The sequence below is a fragment of the Chlorocebus sabaeus genome, chromosome 20 (assembly GCF_047675955.1).
Source record: "Chlorocebus sabaeus isolate Y175 chromosome 20, mChlSab1.0.hap1, whole genome shotgun sequence".
NCBI classification, from domain to species: domain Eukaryota; kingdom Metazoa; phylum Chordata; class Mammalia; order Primates; family Cercopithecidae; genus Chlorocebus; species Chlorocebus sabaeus.
In genome coordinates this window covers 20,216,446-20,236,790 of record NC_132923.1, presented here as the reverse complement: position 1 = coordinate 20,236,790, position 20,345 = coordinate 20,216,446, and the positions used below count along the sequence as shown (strand labels likewise).

The window sequence follows — 20,345 nt, the reverse complement described above, 5'->3', positions numbered from 1 at the left end:
AATGAGATGTATCACTGCAAATTTCTATAGGACTTTAATAGGAGAACTGAGAACATAGCCTTTGAAGTTAATGCATTATTGTTCTGTTGTGTTTTCTTGCCTCCATCAGGTGTCTCTTTTGACAAGACTTCAGCTACCTGGCTTGCTCTGTCCAGAATTGCAGGTCTTTGTAACAGGGCAGTGTTTCAGGCTAACCAGGAAAACCTACCTATTCTTAAGGTAGGCTCAAGAGTTAATAATGGGTTGCCTTTTGGAGGGGTGTGGACAGCACATGAGAACTGCCATTTGAGTGTTAAAAGTAGCAGATTACCTTTGTGGTCTGTGTGACTGTTCACTGTAGAACACTTGGAGTGGTCTGTGCAGTACTTTGCTGTAACTTACATTGTGTTGCCTGTAGATCCTGATGTATTATAGGACCCCCTGCTCCATATAAGTTGATTAAAAAGGGAAGCTGCAGTAAAAATCTGACCAAAGTGGGATGGGAAGAGATGGAAGACAGTCTTTATTGGTGAAAAACCTAATTCATCTGCTTTTACTACTATGAGTTTATGTTATCACCTAACCTAGTGGACAGTGAGAGCTGAGGGCTGTAGTGACTTGATAATCGTATTTGCATATTAGGATACAGTAGATTCCAGTAAATCCTTTAAGCCATTTATTTTCCTGAAATAGCTCAGCTTATCTTATCTTATTGGTTCTTAGCTTGTTTACTAATGATGTAAAAATAAGCTCCAGGCCAAAATAAGCCCAGCCTTAGCCTGTGGAATTCTGATGCAGTTTGAAATGATTGAGATTTTACTGTGCTGCCCAAGTGAAGATGCAGTCTCAGAAGGATCATGAATTGTACAAAGTCCTGTAGGAGAAGAAAGCTATGTGAGGCTCTCTGGGTCCCACATTCTCTGTGAAGCTGCCTGTAGTAGTTGTGGGTATAAACTAAGTTGCCAAAGGGAATATGGCTTGGATGTAACTCAGATGCCTTCTGTGGTGAGGATAGGGTTCATTTATTCTGCAAAGGAGATTTTCTTGGCATTGAATTGATGTTGATTTGAGGATAATGTTGTTTATCTTGGGGATAAAACTTGAGATAAGTGTTTCATGTTTTTCTTTACCTCAAAGTGGAAATATTCTAGGCTTTGAGCATCAGGTTCCACAAGTATCAAATCTTTCCTGATTAAAAAACCCCAGAAAGATAGCAGAAGCTGTATTCCAAGTATTTCTGGAGTTGGGCCATATTGATGGCGTTATTACTAAAAAGTGGGGAGGGGGAAGCAGCCCTATTTTGCTTTTATTAAAATAGCTGGCTTTTATTTAAAATGTCCCCCACTTATTTTGTGTTTCTTTCCAACCCAGCCAACTTTCTTGCTCTGTGGAGCTGCTATACTTCTGAGCATTGATCTGTTCATCTGCATATGCAACCTTAGATGTTAAAGTTCTAAAAGGCTTACCTATATAAAAGTTGTTTACAACTGAAAATGCTTTCATATAAGTGTGTCATCATGTATCACAGATAATATGTTTCACCTGAAGCATGGGCTTTGACTAAAATGTTACATGGTTCGATTTTATTACTGTTGGAGCTGGTAATAGCTTTCAGTTCACATCCTTCAGGCCCAGTTAATTTTGCGCAATTATGATTAGAATGTAAAGTCTTCTACTTTGCCCTTGACACAGGCAGTTTGTCCCCAGTCCTGAGACCCTAAGCATTTTCTTATGAATTCTACAGTAATGAAAGGTGCTATAAATGTTTAGTCTCTCACTTGGTATTTTCAGATAAGTAACCAGAAATAGGTAGTTGGGAATAGCATTGGCTTTGAGACTTTTCAGTAGGCCGGGAGAAGATAGAAATAGACTGCAGTAGGTTGGAAGGGTGTGTTATACCTCTTCTAGGGAAGGTGACACCTTCCCACAGCCTTCTTTCACTAGAAGCTACTGTGGGCCGGGGAAGGACATTGGGGTTTGAGTCTGAAGCACTGTGAACAGCAGTGGTCTGGGCTAGAGGGACTCCTGTTCCACTTAACACCGCTGCTTCCTTCGTGCCCATCCTTTGCTACCTCTGACAAGATTGGAATGTGTCTTGAGTTATTTTTCCTGTTTTTCAGTGATGCCTCAGTGAAATTTTTTGGAGATAATTTACAGATGATGTCTCTGTTCACAGCGGGCAGTTGCAGGAGATGCCTCTGAGTCAGCACTCTTAAAGTGCATAGAGCTGTGCTGTGGTTCCGTGAAGGAGATGAGAGAAAGATACGCCAAAATCGTCGAAATACCCTTCAACTCCACCAACAAGTACCAGGTCTGAAGATCAATGGGTACACGGAGGGCGAGGGCAAGCTGGGGGACAAAGAGGGGAGGTACATGAGCAGGAAGAGGAAATATTCTCCCTTTGGAGTTCTATAAGCTTTAGCTTTAAATTTTACCCTTGATTACATATAGGATGTCATAATTTAGTTGAATATCAGCAGGATAAATGAAGCCTCTTGCAAAACATTGTTGAGCCCTTTTGAATACTTTTGGTTTGGGGTGGGTGTGGGCATGTGAGGTGCGTGTGGGCATGTGGGGAGGGTGCTGGAGGTGTGTGTGCGCAAGTGTGCCCCAATCCCTGTGTTCTGAAATTCTGTATGTGTTATTTTTTAATGTGAACAAGTGTCAGGAATTTATGAATACATCATAGTGCTCTTTTTTTTCTGTAGCAGTCAGTATGTTACAGGTATAAGATACTTCAGAGTTCAGAAAGAAGGGATCTTGGGTCTTTTATAGCAAATACTAAATAGTAAGTGAAGCTCCGTTTTCCACCATGGACTGCCACACATCCAACCATCCAATGTTTATATCTTAACAATCCTTCACAGTTGTCCATTCATAAGAACCCCAACACGTCAGAGCCCCGACACCTGTTGGTGATGAAGGGTGCCCCAGAAAGGATCCTAGACCGTTGCAGCTCTATCCTCCTCCACGGCAAGGAGCAGCCCCTGGATGAGGAGCTGAAAGACGCCTTTCAGAATGCCTATTTGGAGCTGGGGGGCCTCGGAGAACGAGTCCTAGGTATGCAGACAACCTGGTAACAAAGCACCTGGGCACGTTTCTATCAAGTAACCTAGTCTGGTAGACAGTTAACAAGTGATCCTATGAACCTCTATGTCTTGTTGACCTTCCTCTGTGTCTTTCAGGGGCAATCCTCCTACTTGTTTATTTGCCCCCTATCATTTTGAAAACAATAAGTGCTGGAGAAATGTTCAGTGTATTGGGCTATGAGAAACAACGTCCTGATGGTTTGCTTCTGACTTGTACTTAGACCTTTGGTCTCATGCTAGTCAGTTCTGTTTGTTTTTTAAAAAAACACAATGGTGGAAGAGGATCTTTCTTATCTAACCTTTGTTGCTATGGACATGAAAAATAAGCGTAATTAAATTAAAGGTAATTAATTCTTAGTGTGTCTAAGTTAGACATACTATTTCCTGACTGCCTTGGAATGGGTGTGAATTTACATGAGCACTTACGTGCTCAGCTCAGAAACCAGACTAACGGTAAACTTTTAGTCTAAGATGCTATCTATTTTCTTCTACCCTGACAGCTACTAAGGCTGAGAAGTTCACTTTACCCATTGTCTAATGTATTTGGGGAAGTGGTATTTATAATACTTTGTAGCTTGACAGATACTACATTCATTATTTATATAATGCTTCCTATTCTTCTTAACTTGGGTAAATCTAACTCATGGTATCTTTCGTATGTGTCTATCCAACCGAAGGATTGCTCTTTTCTCTTAAGTATTTTTCACTTCACTACCTCCACCACCCCAGAGTGGAAGCAGTCTCTCTTCTTTGAGTCTACATGGCACGTTAAAGATCACTGTAACCTCATACAACATTGAAAGGAATGTCTGACATTATCTTGATTTTTGTATTAACTATACTAGATGATAAACCCCTTGGGCAGAATGCATCTGATCTGTACTTATCCTCAAAAGTAGCTAGTATGATGTCCCATATTGGTGCTCGGTAATATGTTTCAGTTAAATGAACAAGAGAGCAGAGGTATGGCCTTGATGTTTCCAGAGAAGGCAGCTGAGGCACGTAATTCCATGATTTGCCAAATCCAAATAACTTAGTGTCATCCTCAGTGGGCAAGTCTAGAACCCTAATATCCTGGTGCTCAAAATTAGTGTTATCAATTCAGTCTTCTCCACATTAAACAATTTCCAATTCCTCTGAGGCCTGGTGTGATGGATTCTCTCTTTCAAATGCTTTTTTTCTTTCAGTGACTCTGTCGTTCATAAATGTTAAACAAAACCCTCACTCTGTTATAAAAATATAGACTTTAAAAATTTTCCAAAGTAAACATTCCAGAGAAAGGTAGGCGGGCTGCATAGGCTGCTGTTGTCCTTCTTACTGCCTGGTGTCACTGAAATTTCAAAGGCTCCTGTCCTCCTCGCAGGTTTCTGCCACCTCTTTCTGCCAGATGAACAGTTTCCTGAAGGGTTCCAGTTTGACACCGACGATGTGAATTTCCCTATCGATAATCTGTGCTTTGTTGGGCTCATCTCCATGATTGACCCTCCACGGGCGGCCGTTCCTGATGCCGTGGGCAAATGTCGAAGTGCTGGAATTAAGGTAGTGCCCAGGCGCCTCCTTGGCTTCATCTGTTAGTGCCTTGGGACACCCTACTCAGTGAATGTTGCCCTTTGAGGTCCGGATGGCCACTGTTTTATCTCACCTGGAGTATTAATTTCTCATCTCCAGAGCTTTACTTGCACCCAGAAAAGACTAAATAGTATTAAAACGATGGTGTAAACACACAAGAAATTAAAAATTTTTTGGAAAGCAGTTGTTTAAAAAAGAAATGTAAGCAAAGTAAAAACAGCAAAAGACTTGAAGTTTTAAAACATTGCATTATTCTAAATTAATGTACCTTATGCAATGAATGGTATATCTTCTGTGTTTTCAGTTAACTGTTTGTTAGTGTTTGGTGTCCTCTGTGTATCCGTCTTTTTTTAAGTAGCTGAATGTTACTCAAGTGCACTAATAATCCTGTTGCTGGGTATGTGATTTGTTTCCGTTTTTTACTCTCAGGATTTTATTTTATTTACTTTTTGAGACAGAGTCTCGCTCTACTGACCAGGCTGGAATGTCATAGTGCGATCTCGGCTCACTGCGACCTCCGCCTCCCAAATTCAAGCAATTCTCCTGCCTCAGCCTCCAAAGTAGCTGGGATTACAGGCACCCGACACCACGCCCGGCTAATTTTTGTATTTTTAAGTGAAGATGTGGTTTCACCATGTTGGCCAGACTGGTCTCAAACTCCTGACCTCAGGTGACCTGCCCACCTCAGCCTTCCAAAGTGCTGGGATTACAAGCGTGAGCCACCACACCCGGCCTGCTCTCAGGATTAATACTGCCCTGAAAAGCTTTGTAGAAGTTATTTCCTCACCACTCTGACTACCTCTTTTTAAAGTATATTCTAAGTACAATCACTGCATCAAAAAATAATAACAATTTTGAATTCTTGTCACATGTTGCTTTTCCTCCAAATTGTGCCAATTTGAGAATGCTAGCCAGTAGCATGTGGTGTCTTCACAGTCCCACCAGTGTCAGATTTTTATCTTTTTTTTTTTTTTTTTGCTGGTTTAGTAATTTTCGAGTATTTTTATGTGACTGTGTAGAAGGAAAAATTGACATTGTGTATGCTAGTGATCGTGTACCAAGATAAAACCTGAGTATTGCCTTTGTGTTTCCTTTCTGTGGATACATGTTTATATTGTTGGCTAATCGATGTTTATTAGTTTTATATTTGCATTCCTTTCCTTTTGATAGTCTAAGCCGAATCATCCTTAGTATTTACTCTTGCCTACTGGATATAAGACTTTAAGGTCATTTACTTGGCAGTTGCATTCAACACATTGTCTTGTTTATTACAGGTCATCATGGTCACAGGAGACCATCCAATCACAGCTAAAGCTATTGCCAAAGGTGTGGGCATCATCTCAGAAGGCAATGAGACCGTAGAAGACATTGCTGCCCGCCTCAACATCCCAGTCAGCCAGGTGAACCCCAGGTAAGGCAGGAAGCTCAAATCACAGTCTGCTGAGCAAGTAGTGATGGTTTAAAATCTTCGGTGTGGTTCTATAATGGTTTGCATCCAGGCTTGCTCTGAGTAGGAAATGTACCTGCACTGCCAGAAAGCAACCTTGTCATTCCTAAGGAGGATTTTAAGTAAGAGCAAGTCATAATAATTAGCATTTAGATGGTATTTACTGTTCTAAGAGCTTGATATGGTGACCTATTATTTGCAGAGCAGGGAAGCTAGGGATTCAAGAGACTTTTGAAGTACCTCAGAACTGGTGAAGTCATGTAGTAAATTCAGCAGTCTAGCTTCTGATTTCATGCTGTTAACCACTGAGCTCTACTGCCTAGCACCTAGCACCTTGACACTTTCCAGGTCCACACTAACAAAATAAAATAAGGAAGGGACAATTACTTAGGTCATTCAGGCAAACACAGGAAACACTTGGCAATGAAGTAAAATAGGTAATAGCAAATTGGTTTCGTTTTAAGGTTTAGGACCCTTTCACCCTATGTTAGGGTTAGAGGAGGGTTTGGTCTTGTATCAGCGCTGCCACTGTCTAAAACTTATATTTCTTTTTTTCTTTGACGGAGTCTCAGTCTGTCGCCCCGGCTGGAGTGCAGTGTCATGATCTTGGCTCACTGCAACCTCCGCCTCCTGAGTTCAAGTGATTCTCCTGCCTCAGCCTCCCAAGTAGCTGGTATTACAGGCCTCCACCAACACACCCAGCTAATTTTTAAATTTTTAGTAGAGATGGGGTTTCATCATGTTGGCCAAGCTGGTCTCGAACTACTGACCTCAAGTGATTCGCTCGCCTCAGCCTCCCAAAGTGCTGGGATTACAGGCATGAGCCACCACACCCAGCTAAAACTTGGTTATATTTCAGCATGTCTTGTAAAGGTAGGGAAAGGATACAGACAGGCCTGACCCAAAGATTGTCATGAGCCTCAAATGAGATAAAATATATGAAAATGCTCTGTAACCTGTAAAGTACTGAACACTTAATAGCTTTTACATGCTGGGGAAAATTCCTTCTTTGTTTTGTTTACAGAGTGATCTGCATAAGAATATCCCCTCTTGAGGTGATGGACACGTGCTGGTGATGTGATGAGTGACTTTTTTTTTCTTTTGTCCTAATTCTAGGGATGCCAAGGCCTGCGTAGTGCATGGTAGTGATCTAAAGGACATGACCTCCGAGCAGCTGGATGACATTTTGAAGTACCACACTGAGATAGTGTTTGCCAGGACCTCCCCTCAGCAGAAGCTCATCATTGTGGAAGGCTGCCAGAGACAGGTCAGCCAGCACAAGGATCGGGCTGCTTTGGGCACTGTTGGCTTTAGGGATTGGAGTTCCAGTGGAAACACAGCAACGTTGATGGATGCAAACCTCGCTGTATTAGACTCTGTATAAAACAGGCCAGAAGGAAGCTCCCAGGCATAGAGAGGGTGACTTGTTAATGGTTTAGCAGTGACAGAAGCACTTTAAAGTCCAGGTGTCCCACTGTGTCCCAGAGCTTGACCCCTCCGTGGAGTCATCTGATATGGGGTCCTGGTATTTGCAGTAGAGATGTGAGTGGTCAGGAGACTACTGGGCATGCATAGAGGAATGGGATTTTCTGGAGTGCCACCCACCAGAGTCATTACTTTGAGTAGCCCTTGTTAATGCTGGGGGCTATGTTTGTTGTCACTTGTCAGTTCTGTTATTTGGTGTAGGGCCTGTGTGAATACTTCCCTATGATGGTTCTCAGGCTTCATAAATAGTCTCAGTAGGAAAGGAGCAGTGTCGGTAATGAGTGCTCAGAGCGGGCATGCGTCACACTATTTCCATCACTAGAAACAGTGATTGGTATTAACCCATTTTCCCTTTTCTGGGGTAGGGTGCTATCGTGGCTGTGACTGGTGATGGTGTGAATGACTCTCCAGCTTTGAAGAAAGCAGACATTGGGGTTGCTATGGGGATTGCTGGCTCAGATGTGTCCAAGCAAGCTGCTGACATGATTCTTTTGGATGACAACTTTGCCTCAATTGTGACTGGAGTAGAGGAAGGTGAGAGCTGTTTAAGGTGTACACCAAGATCTTATTCAGATACTGCCCATTAGCATCCATTTCTGTATATTTCTTGGATATGTTCAGTTTCCAATGTGCTTGTCTCATAAGCTAACAGTAAAAAATCTTGCTTCTTCATAGGTCGTCTGATCTTTGATAACTTGAAGAAATCCATTGCTTATACCTTAACCAGTAACATTCCCGAGATCACCCCTTTCCTGATATTTATTATTGCAAACATTCCACTACCACTGGGGACTGTCACCATCCTCTGCATTGACTTGGGCACTGACATGGTGAGTGTCGCAACAGCCACAGATCAATAGCAGTGAGGTGTGAACTGTGTTTTCATTCACTGGCACTGTGCTCCCAGCATCCATGAGGCTGGTGTTGGGAAAAGAAATTCTCAGGACCAATATCCAGTGTGTGTCCCAATCCCAGCATCACAGAATCAGTATTACTGCTCTTCAAGGCAACAGTTAACATCAGATGGGAATCTTTATTTTTGTGTACTTCACCTAAAAGATTTTTAAATGGGAGGGCAAGAATTTTATAACACAAGGTTCACCATATTAGCTTCCTTATTTTTAGTAACTAAATTCCTTCTCCCCACCCCTTCCCAGGTTCCTGCCATCTCCCTGGCTTATGAGCAGGCTGAGAGTGACATCATGAAGAGACAGCCCAGAAATCCCAAAACAGACAAACTTGTGAACGAGAGGCTGATCAGCATGGCCTATGGGCAGATTGGTAAGCTGCAGCCTGGAGTGGGAAGCTGGCACATCTAAGGCATCTGAGGTGATGGTGTCCTCTTCAGGTTGTGATTGATTTCAGAGACTGCAAATCCAGGGTGACTTTCAGGTCTAGGATGAGCCCTAACAGGGTGAGCCTGTGGAGTTTCTGTAAACTATCTTCCATGTGAGAATACATCTGTTGCTGTTTGCCCAGTTACCTTTTGTGGAAACTGGTTTTCTCTACTGAGCACCTTGGAACTGGTCTCAACTCTGCCTGAGAAATGAGGATGTCCTTCCTCACTGAGCCTTGCGGAACATGAGGCATGGTTCTGAGGAATTGTGTATGCTGACACACAGGCTGCTTTCCCTGGAGATACACACTTATCTGTCACTCACTTGGATGGAGAGTTAGGCATTGGAGAAAGTATATGTGTTTGAGGGTTTGGCTAGTAGGTCACCACCAAAGGGTGATCCTCCATCCACCTTATGCTGGACTTCTGCCCCCGCAGTGGAGCATGACTAGCTAACAGGTGGTCTAGGTGGTGGGCAATCAGCATGCCATTTGTTTTTAAATCCTCTGCCTAGGGTTCTTTCAAGAGAACCTGGTGAAGCCACCATGAATGTCTTATTCTCCTGGATTAATGGGTCACATAACTGTGAACACTTGGATAAAGTAGAACAGATTAGAACATTGTGGAAATTATGGCAAAGATTCATTAGACAGTTTCTGGCAACAAAGTGATTGGCTGGTAGCCCATCCTGACCTTCTCCAAGGAGGCCTACTTTTGAGAGGAAGGAAGACTAGGTCTCTGGTGGTATAGGATGAAACCTTGCCCTGAGGAACTTGGAGCAGTGTGGTTAAATTGGATGCCAGGGGAAGAGGGTCCTGAAGGTGTAAAGGAGAGTCAGAAGGTGCCACAGTGGCTAGAAAAATGGCAGCATGTAGGAATTTTGAAAGATGGAAAAGAAGTTATCATTTTGTCAGAGATTAAAAAGTAGGGAAGTGGATTTCCCCTAAGGGTCATGCCCTTAGAAGCAGCTGGTCAAGTAACAGAGGTGGGCATTTTGAGAGCAAGGCACATGTGTCTCTGTGTAAGCTCCAAAAAGTGACTCAAAAAGCAGAGGGCCCTGAGATTGGAGTGTACCTCTGGGGTCCTCCATCCCATCCCTCATAGCCTGTGAGTGACCAGGCAGTTCTTCCCTGTGCTTTTATCAACCAGTGGGAAACACTCCTCCATATGTGCTCTCCCAGGCCCGCTGCAGTAATCAGCTAAAGGCTATACAGGTACCGTTGCATGTGAGGTTCTAGTAATTGGGATGTTTTTCCAACTTAGGTATGATCCAGGCCCTGGGCGGCTTCTTTACTTACTTTGTGATTCTGGCTGAGAACGGCTTCCTCCCACTTCACCTGTTGGGCCTCCGAGTGGACTGGGATGACCGCTGGATCAACGATGTAGAAGACAGCTACGGGCAGCAGTGGGTGAGTGGGCGCCTCTGACCTGACCAATGTCAGAGCTTCTCAAGCCCCAAAAGACTGAGGCCACATTGCCACCGGCTATGCAGGTGAAGAGCCAGAGCTCATCTTCTGCCTTCTGCATTTCAGACCTATGAGCAGAGGAAAATCGTGGAGTTCACCTGCCACACAGCCTTCTTTGTCAGTATCGTGGTGGTGCAGTGGGCCGACTTGGTCATTTGTAAGACCAGGAGGAATTCGGTCTTCCAGCAGGGGATGAAGTAAGTAATGAAGGACATATCAGGGCCTTGGCTCAAAGAAGGGGACTGGTGATTTGTAAACCCTTTGCCAAAAACTCAACATGTGACACATATAGCCAGGTTTCTGGAATCCCTAGTTTATAGGGCAAATTTAGGAAGCAAGAAATGTAATTTTCTAGTTTTTTCACCTGACCTCCAAGTTTTCAAGTACAGCTAATACATAAAGATGTTGATCTGCCATTTTAATGCATAGCATTAAAAGATAAACCTTTATTTGCATCTTTTGAGCTTTTTCTCCCCCACTTTGATTTTAGGAACAAGATCTTGATATTTGGCCTCTTTGAAGAGACAGCCCTGGCTGCTTTCCTTTCCTACTGCCCTGGAATGGGTGTTGCTCTTAGGATGTATCCCCTCAAGTAAGTTGATCCTCTTGTAGCTCCAAAAAGTATGAAATAGTATGTGTGGCTTTTCCCCACATTATTTGTGGTAATAGCTGTTATTTTCAGAATTTTTAGTGGTATGTACAAAAATTCGCTTGGATCAGAAAACTGGGAAAGCTTTACATGTCAGTAAATCAGACTAACAAATCCTGAGGCTTCCATGATAGCAGCTAGTGCTTAGGATTTGGCCCAAGGTAAGATAAAGCCACACAGACTCTAGCTCCATGGAACAGCGAACCACATTGAGTACTCAGGTCTACCACAGCTGTAGTCCAGTTGTCTTTAGAGGCCAACTGGGGGTATGCTGGAGCTTAGGCGCCCACGCTCAAATCTTGATTTGCTTACTTAGTCACTGTCCCATTACAAGTCCTCCACCTTTCTGGGACTCTGAATCCTCTGCTCTCAAAGAAGTTTGGAGCAGATCTAAGGTCCCTTTTACTTCATAATCAGTCATGAGTAGAGTTGATGAAAGGAAACACTGCTAGTCTTTGGCCTTAAACGCAGTGAATGACTCTGCATTTCAGATAAAGTTGAATTTTCAAATAGAGGGTTTATCACAAACTCCATTAGCTTTTTGCAACATTGGTTATGTTTGGTGATACCTGGTAACTGATACCTGATTGAGGTTAAGCAGCTGCAACTTGATTAAAACATGCAAAGCCACAGATTGTGGGATCCATTTACAAGTTCCTTCGAAGCTTTTGATTTAAAGCATTAGTCTCCTTTGAATTCCCACTGTCCCCATCCTTGCTTACACCCGTGTGGACCATCTCTCAATCCCCCTCTTGCCAGCACTTCCTTTAGCTCATCTTATTCCTAAAGTAACCAGAACTCATCAGCCTCATTCACTTTCTGTGGAGTATGTGCAGACATCATCTGTGGTGCAAGATGAGACTGGCATCCAGAGTCAGTCTCATTGTCCCAACCTGTCTTTATAGCTTTATCTTGTATCCCTTACCCATCCAAGCTCATGTTAGGTGAATTCGACTTTCTTCCTCTTCCTTTGTATTTGGTAAGGATGCTTCCTCCCCACATCCCTCCTTCTGTTCCCTCCTACCCTGCCAATCCCGATAGTCCCTTCAGGGCCAGTTTCCTTAGAGCTTGTCCCTCCAGGGCCTGTGCACTTGCACCTCTTCTCTGGCATTACTTGTTGCTTATCATTTCACCTCCCTGCTAGGTTTTAATCTAGAAGGCATGGGTCACAGTGTCTTTCTTCTCTGTGCATCCCCAGCTCCCTACACAAAGCTGGTGTACAGCAGGGGCCAGCATCTCCAAATTGAATTCTGTCAGCTTGGGCCATTATGTATCAAGAAGGGGCTGGGAGAGGTCACAGAGCTTTCTAAAAGGGCTGATGGAAAATCATACTGTAAAGGGGGCATTTCCATCTTCTGGGTCCTTCCATGGTTTTTTTTGTTTTGTTTTGTTTTGTTTTGTTTTTTTTGCCACCACCAGATTGTTCTGACAGGTTCTGCCCATTTTTGGAAGGTGGTTCAGTTATTTGGTGACTGAGTCAAATGAGGTCATCTCTCTTAGCTGCCGTGTCAGACACAGGAAGAAGAGGAGACCACCAGAGTCCTGCCCAGGGACAGCCTTTCTCACGTCATAGCAGGGAGCTGGTGATCATGGAGGCTGCCTGGAGCCTGTTAGCAGGCTGGAGACTGTGTGGCTCAGCCTCTGGGCCCCTTGGAAGCCTTTGGGCTCAGCTTTTTTCAGTCCCCAGGACCAGGACTCAGAATACAGAGCTGCATATCCCAAATGCTGTTGTCAGAGATCAAATTCGGGGAATGAATAAACTGGTTTTGACCCACACTGGCAGGTCTTTATCTTCAAATGCTGGGATATTAGGCAGATGGTCTGAAAAGCTTCTTAAACACTTTAGAAATGAAAGAAAGAAAAAAATGTTCAATTGCTCTGGGATGTTTAACAGAAAATGTACTCTGCTCATCCTATAAACCAACTCTTATGAAACCCAAACTGAAGATGAGTAGGGATTCCATTACGAAGTCTGCAGACTGATTTCCTCTGCGTCTCTAGGCCCTGGGCACATGGAGCAGCAATCTGTTTTAAGACATTTTTATTTGTTCTGTTAATGACTCAGTAGTTAACTATGACTGTACTTGGCTTCTCCTTTCAGACTGATTACTTCGTTGTCACTGTGGTGACGTGCAATTTCTCTTTATTTGAACTGTGTTCGCGTGCGTATAAATTGGTACCTCATTCTATTTCCAGACCTACCTGGTGGTTCTGTGCCTTCCCCTACTCCCTTCTCATCTTCGTATATGACGAAGTCAGAAAACTCATCATCAGGCGACGCCCTGGCGGTAATTATGGGCATTCTGACTTTGGTTGGAGGAGAAGTGGGGAGGGGCTGTAGTTCTGTTGGCTTTTTGTTTCCCTTGAGGTGTCTGGGCTCCCTCAGTGGTCAGTCTGATTAGCTAAGGTGATTGGACCAGCAAACTGACCATAGTCACATCTTCAGAATGTAGATCTCAGTTACAGTTTGAGGACTGGTCATGGTTTAGACTTTAAAATACAAACCAAGTATGATTTAGTGAAAATTTGTCAGAAATCTAAACCATCTTTCCAGGTAACTTGGTATTCCTAAAAACATTTAAATAAGTACAGTTGAGGTCCCATGTTGAATTTGGATTTTAACACACCCGACCCCCGTCATCCTCGGGTTGGTTTTCATCCGTTTCCTTCTGTAATGCTGGAGCGTGGAAGATTCACTGTTGTGTGTCTTATCTGTCTCTTTGCCACCCACAGGCTGGGTGGAGAAGGAAACCTACTACTAGCCCCCCGTCCTGCACGCCGTGGAGCATCAGGCCACACACTCTGCATCCGTCACCCACCCCCTCTTTGTGTACTTCAGTCTTGGAGTTTGGAACTCTACCCTGGTAGGAAAGCACCGCAGCATGTGGGGAAGCGAGATGTCCTGGAATGAAGCATGTAGCTCTATGGGGGGAGGGGGGAGGGCTGCCTGAAAACCATCCATCTGTGGAAATGACAGCGGGGAAGGTTTTTATGTGCCTTTTTGTTTTTGTAAAAAAGGAACACCCGGAAAGACTGAAAGAATACATTTTATATCTGGATTTTTACAAATAAAGATGGCTATTATAATGGAATTTGTCTGTGCCCTCGTCGCTTCTTTGGTACAGATGTCTATGTGATCTGGAGCTGTGGTTTTCAACATGTGCATCCCTGACCAGCATTTTATCAGCATCACCTGGTTGCTTGCTAGGAAGGTGGGCCCAGACCCACTGGGTCAGAGATGCATCAGCAATGTGGCTTAATAAGCCCTCAGGTGATTCTGATTTACATTCAAGTTTGGAAACCACTGGCTAAGAGGAAGCATTCTGCCCATGCTCTTTTATTTGGAGTAGGTGAGTTTACCTGACATATTTTTTCTGGCTGCTGCCTGGGGTGATAGGGCTGTAACTCCACCTGCTGCCTTCGCATCTGGCTTTTTGATGGAAAAGCACCTTGCCTAAAGGACTTCCAGAGCCTCAGAGTATAATAAACTGCAGATGAGGCCCTTCTCTTCCAGTCTGAAACACAGACCTGAAGCCTTCCTGCTTTCCCTCCAGAGATCACCACCACATCTCAAGTATGTCTAGCCCAGGGCTTATCTGAGAAGCAGAAATCTATCCCACACAGTCTGCCTGGGCATGTGTGCTGAGAAGTAGTTCCCTTCCATATAATGTGTTCCTAATTTAGCATCAATGACACAATTTCAGCAAGTGGTTATGTGCCAGCAGGCACTCAAGAAAAAGGTGAAAGAGATGTGTTTACTTCAGGGTCAAGTCTGAGAACACCTCCTGCTTTCAGAGCTGCTGTAAAAGGCTCCCCTCAGTCTCAGCCATGAGTGGTGCAGAGTGCTGTTAACTGCTGGTGCTTCTCCCAGGCTGTCATTGCCAAGTGTCACCTCCAAGCAAACACAACAAGCAAACTCCTTACCTCTGGCACCAAACTGATCATGATCTGCCAGATGATCATAGTGTCTTTTTTCTCTGAAAAGCTTAACTCAGTCCTCATGCTTGGTTGCTGTGCATTTCCAAGCTGGGCCAATGGGGGAGAGGGCAGGAGTGACTCCTGTACACTGGGGCTGTGGTTGTTGCACCCACCCACTCCAGCCGCAGAACCCACCAGGGGCAGGTGGTCTTGGACTCTCCTTTCTTGGGGCACTTCCCCTGGGATGATCTCTACATTTGTCTGCAAGTCATCTTTAAAATGTGTCATTTGCTCAGACCAAGATAAGGAAACTAGGATGAAACTAACAGAACTAAAAGATCTTGGGATTAGAAGGTTGTGAGTCAGGTAGCAACTAGATCCTCCTGGAAGGCACTTTACTGGCCCAGCTGTGACGGCAGGGCCAGTCACACAAGACGTCTCTTGTGAGCTCAGGCTGGCACACTGGTGGTATCCATACCGCGACTCCCTGTATGTCTACTTTCGGCATCCCTGGGGAAGGCCAGTGCACTTAGCTGCTGTGATGGAGGTCGTGGGCATTTCCTGATGCAAAAGATTTGAAACACTGAGACTTTAGCTTCTGATGAGGGGACCCCAGCGAAAGCTAAGCCAGTGTTTCTCTGACAGCTCTAAGAAGCCCTGGTCTTCTGGGGAAACTCTGGAGGGAGCAAGGCAAAAGGCAGGCTCTGAACATCCCACTCAATTTTCCACCAGAACATTTCTGCCCCTTACTATGTGACAATCCTTTGAATAAAAAGGTTTACAGCCAAACATTTGATTTAGGAAGAGCAGGTAAGTGAGCTGCTCTTCAGGGGTAAAGCTGGCACCAAAGCCAGGCCTGCTGTGGGTTAGAGCTTTCCCAGCTTTCTAAAAGCAGGAATGCTTGGGCTGTCATTTCTACCTCTACGCTCAAACTCTCCTCCTGGCCCTGTCACTAGCAGCTAAAATCACTCCAGAGGATTCACAAGCAGCTTCTCAAAATGGCCCTCAGCACTGTCAATTCCCTACAGATCTCTGTCTCTGACCCCCCTTTTAAATGCCTTCCTAACACTTTTGACCACATACCTTTTTCAATATATGGGCCCTCACTGATATGTTCAACTTCTTAAGGTCCTTCTCAGCATTTAAATTGGAGTCTTATCCCTTTCACATCCTGACCCCTACTCCTTTCTCTAGCTATCACCCTCCCTCATGGACAACCTTCTAGAAGAGTCACTGCCACTCCTAATTGTTCACCTCCCAATCATCCCTCTGCCTCTTCCAGCTCCCATGAACACCAGTTCACAGAAATTGTCTGATTGAGGTCATTCATACTGACCTCCTGATGCGTCTTAGTCCTTCCTTGACCTCTGCTGCATCTCTTCCATCCATCACACACTTCCTGAAACCAGACCTCCCATCTTTCTGTCATTGTCTCTGTGCACTCCTTAGTTCTCAGCCCCCTCTTCGCCGGCTTGACCCCTCGCTTCCTCAGGGAGGGCCTCCACACCTTCTCTCCCTGCTTCATACTCTTCCTGGCATGATTTCCAGCTCTGATCTGGTCCTCTCCTGAGCCCTGGATGTACAAATCCAGTATGTCCTGGACATCTGCATTTGTTCAGAAAGAGCACAGCATACTTGAGACTTAGAACCAATGGCAAGCCTAAGTTTGAGGTTCCACAAATATGCTTTAGGCAGTGATGACATTCAGCACCCTACTATTCAAGGCAGAAACCGGAGAGGTGAGTGAGCCCTCTCTTTTCCTGCTCTGCCCCTCACCCAATTACTGTGGATTCCAATGTTGTGGTAGAGAACGTGGACTTTGTGTCTTTTGACATAGACACAGATAGTGACCCATCACTGAATGACGAAGGGCACATAATTAAGCCTCTTTGTGCTTCCTTTACTCTAGAATATTTCAGAGCTGTTAAAAGGATTAAGTGAAATTATGCATAAAAGGGAGTCTCAGTGGCTGCTGTTCAATAATTCATTCTCTCTACTGCCGGTGTCCTTTACATCTGGGTGCCTGAAGCAGCTTTTTGGTGGTATCCCTAATTTTTGCCTTTCTCTAATCCAGCATTTCTCGAAGTGTTTCTGGACCAGCAGCATCAGCATGTTAGAAATGCAAATTCTGATGCAGACTTACTGAATCAGAAACTGGAGGTGAAACCCAGCAATCTGTTAAAAGCAGCTTTCCAGGTGATTCTGATGCACAGCAAAATCTAAGAACTAATGCTCTAATCCACCCTCCAAGCCCACATGGCTGCCCCTCTCCACCATCCATCTTCACACTGGACTCCAACACATAAACCCATCTCTGCTCAGCCATTCAAACTCCTGTGCAGTCCCCTAATGTGCCATACACCCCTTCTTCTGCCATCCTATAAGTCCTTTTGGCATTCTCCCAACCCACCCACCTTACCCCCAACCTTCATTCACTTGGCAAATCCACTCACCCTGTGAACACCCATTAGGTCTGGATCCTCACTTTTGCACACTTTAGTGTAGCATTTCCACTTCTGTTGATTGTCTGTTCCCAGATAGACTATGAGTTCCTAGATGACATGGACCAGGCTATATCCTCCCCAGCATCTAATGCTATGGATGTTTACTGAATGAATGGATGCATGCATATTTTTCTGTTGCCCAAACAGCCATCATTTTAACATTTAACTATCACTTTGAGTCTGCTTCTTGGCTTAGGGCTGCCACTTTACCCAAGGGAAATCCATGCCCTGACTTGCTACCCATCTGAGAGTTAGGGCCTCTCCTCTCTCAAGACTTTGAAGTTAGAGAGTGTAAGAATGAGTCATGCATGGAATTAGGGTGTTAGAAAGTTGAGTGCGGACCCATGGCAAGCAAAGGTACTAGGTAAAGAGATCCACAAAGACAGAGGCACCAAGAGGAACATCAGCCCTGGACCTGCCTGGTTCCAGAGCTTTTTAGTCTCTGTCCTGGGCCTCTAATGCTCTCACAAGAAACCCCTCCCTTCCCCCAACTAGACTGGAATCTCCCATCAGATAGTTGATAAGTACGCTATATTTCTTCAAAGAATTCACAATTCTAATTAATTATCTATATTACTCAGCTATGTAACTATTAATTTAATATCCCTTTTTTTTTTTCCTGCTAAGCTTTATGAGGTCATAAAGCCAATCTGTTCTTTCCATGTTATCCCTGGTGCTCAGCTCAGTGCCTCACAAAGAAAACTAAGCACTTAGCACAGGGGGTCAACACTCCCTAGTGAAGGAGGAGGGCATAGAGGCAAAGGGACTTGTCCATGGTATCCTGTGGTTAAGAAGAGGAGGCAAGGCTGGAACAAGACTGGAATGGGTGGGTCTCACATTTCCCACCAGCTACGCTGTGTGCCGCCCTCCTAGATGCAAACCTGAGTGCACAGGATGTTCGGGCGTGCACAGTGGGAGGCATCTCCTGGCTGGGCTCAGGCTTGCTGGTGGTGCTGCACAGGATTTGTGCCCACAGACTTTCAAGCGCTGGGTTTCCTTTTCAGCCCCAACCCCTTACCCATGTGCCTGGAGACAGTGTAAGTCTCAGTAGTGGGTTGGGAGGCCTGGATCCTGTGCGTATTAGGTGGATAATGTGGGCAAGTCATGTGGTCTCTCCAAGCCTGTCTGTAAAATGGAGGTGACCCCCGTTCCTACTTCATGAGGCTATTGTGAAGACTAAGTGAAGGAAAATGTGGAAAGGGCTAAGTACAGTGACTGGCCCTTCATCATAGTTCAACAAAAGGTCACTCACCTCCTACACCCGCCCACACACACATCTCCACCCCAAACTGTGCTCCAGATGTTTCCTGAAGATAAACCCAGGGGAACACACTGCTGTTCCCACCTAATGGAAGTAGCTACTTACTGTATAGTGGTTGTTACATGCCAGGCAATGTCGTATTTCACAAGTGAAAAAACTGAGCCTCAGAGAAGTGAGGTAACTTGCCTGAAGTCACACAGCCACAAAGTGGCAGAGTTGGGCGAATCTGCCTGAACCCAGACAGGCTCGAATCCTGGGCTCCCAACATGCTAGGGCAGTGTTCATTGTGGTGGTAGAAACCACTAGCAGGGGCCAAGAATAGGAGAAGGGCAGTGTTTTTATGAAAAACAACAGGGAAGGTTAGAGTTGGTGTTAAAACATAAGATCATGGAAAGTTTCTTGGAAATTAAGCACATGCTGTTGAACAGTTACTCAAATGGATTTGCCCCCAGGAGCTGCCAGGTGATCAAGCTGCAACTTGTGTAACTGGGGAGCAAGAAGGTGGGAGGCTCTAATCCCAGGCAAGCTCGGCATTGCCTCTCCTGTTAGGTGAATGGGCAGATCTGCTCCCCAGGCTGCGGCTGTCTGAGTACAGGGATGTGTCCCTTGCCTCCTGTGGGCTGTAGAGAGGCCTCCTCTGTGTTCATGATTGTCCTTCAGCTGACAGAAGTTTTAACACTGTCCCTTCTGGCCCTGTCTTCTATAGGAAGCAGGGATCTCATCCCTTCTCATCTCTTCCCTTCCCATTTAGGACTCTGATGCAGTACAGTTAATCTGTGCATAGGAAAGAAGAGCTGTTTAAAGAGGTTATTCGGTAAATGCAGAGAATGTCTTTGTAGTATAAATCATTGTTCTATTTAAAACTGCTTGTAGGTTTTTGTTGGTGGTGTTTTTGTTTGTTTGTTTTAGAGATGTGGTCTCACTCACTATGTTGCCAGGCTGCTCGCAAACTCCTGGGCTCAAGAGATCCTCCTAACTTGGCCTCCCGAAGTGCTGGGATTATACCTATGAGCCACAGTGCCCAGCCTGGTTACAAGTTTTTAAAGTTTTGCTAAAATGACAGGCATCTGAGGACATTATTGCCAACTATATATTGTCCCAGAAACAAACATTCATCCTTTACTATAAAAATCTTGTGTGTATGGGTTCTCTCCCAAAGAAGAGACAGCAAAATGCTCACAGCCAGCTCTTCACCCGATGTGCATGTGCCAGGAGAGAAGCCCAGAGTCCTTGCTAGTCACCCAATCCAGTTCCCTTATCACTGGTGCCAACAAGGCAATGTTTTCTAAGGGAAGGGAAACCAACATTTATTGAACATGTACTACTGCCTACAGCACTATTTTGGGGGCTTTTTATTTCATTTCATCCTATGAAGTAGCTAGAGGTAAATACAATCCCCACTTTGCAGAGAGGGAAATTGAGAGGTTAATAGCCTGTAAGAAGTGGTTGAGAGTATGTTTGAACACATATCTGTAAGCCTTAATCTTTCCACTAGATCAAGCTGCTTCCCATTAGGGACATAAAAGAACCCTGTGTTGCCACTGGAGGTTTTTACCTCAACATACCCTAAAGCCAAAGACTCCCATATACTAATGTGGACTTATCAGATTCTTGTGGGTCCATACACTTGAGCAGCTAGCTA

The 20,345-nt window shown here is 44.6% G+C and overlaps 1 protein-coding gene across 1 annotated transcript in view; it reads left to right on the top strand.

Moving 5' to 3' along the window:
- The window catches only part of ATP1A1 (ATPase Na+/K+ transporting subunit alpha 1), a 31,527-nt gene extending 17,415 nt beyond the window's left edge, over positions 1 to 14,112 (top strand). Inside the window, exons 10-23 of the mRNA XM_007977438.3 lie at positions 110 to 219; positions 2,156 to 2,290; positions 2,847 to 3,039; positions 4,432 to 4,607; positions 5,912 to 6,048; positions 7,201 to 7,351; positions 7,935 to 8,103; positions 8,245 to 8,399; positions 8,727 to 8,850; positions 10,169 to 10,314; positions 10,438 to 10,568; positions 10,862 to 10,963; positions 13,217 to 13,308; positions 13,754 to 14,112. Of these exons, the coding sequence (XP_007975629.1) occupies positions 110 to 219; positions 2,156 to 2,290; positions 2,847 to 3,039; positions 4,432 to 4,607; positions 5,912 to 6,048; positions 7,201 to 7,351; positions 7,935 to 8,103; positions 8,245 to 8,399; positions 8,727 to 8,850; positions 10,169 to 10,314; positions 10,438 to 10,568; positions 10,862 to 10,963; positions 13,217 to 13,308; positions 13,754 to 13,782 (1,850 nt within the window). The 3' untranslated portion in view covers positions 13,783 to 14,112. The remainder of the gene's footprint in view (positions 1 to 109; positions 220 to 2,155; positions 2,291 to 2,846; positions 3,040 to 4,431; positions 4,608 to 5,911; positions 6,049 to 7,200; positions 7,352 to 7,934; positions 8,104 to 8,244; positions 8,400 to 8,726; positions 8,851 to 10,168; positions 10,315 to 10,437; positions 10,569 to 10,861; positions 10,964 to 13,216; positions 13,309 to 13,753) is intronic.
- Positions 14,113 to 20,345: the final 6,233 nt, after the last annotated feature.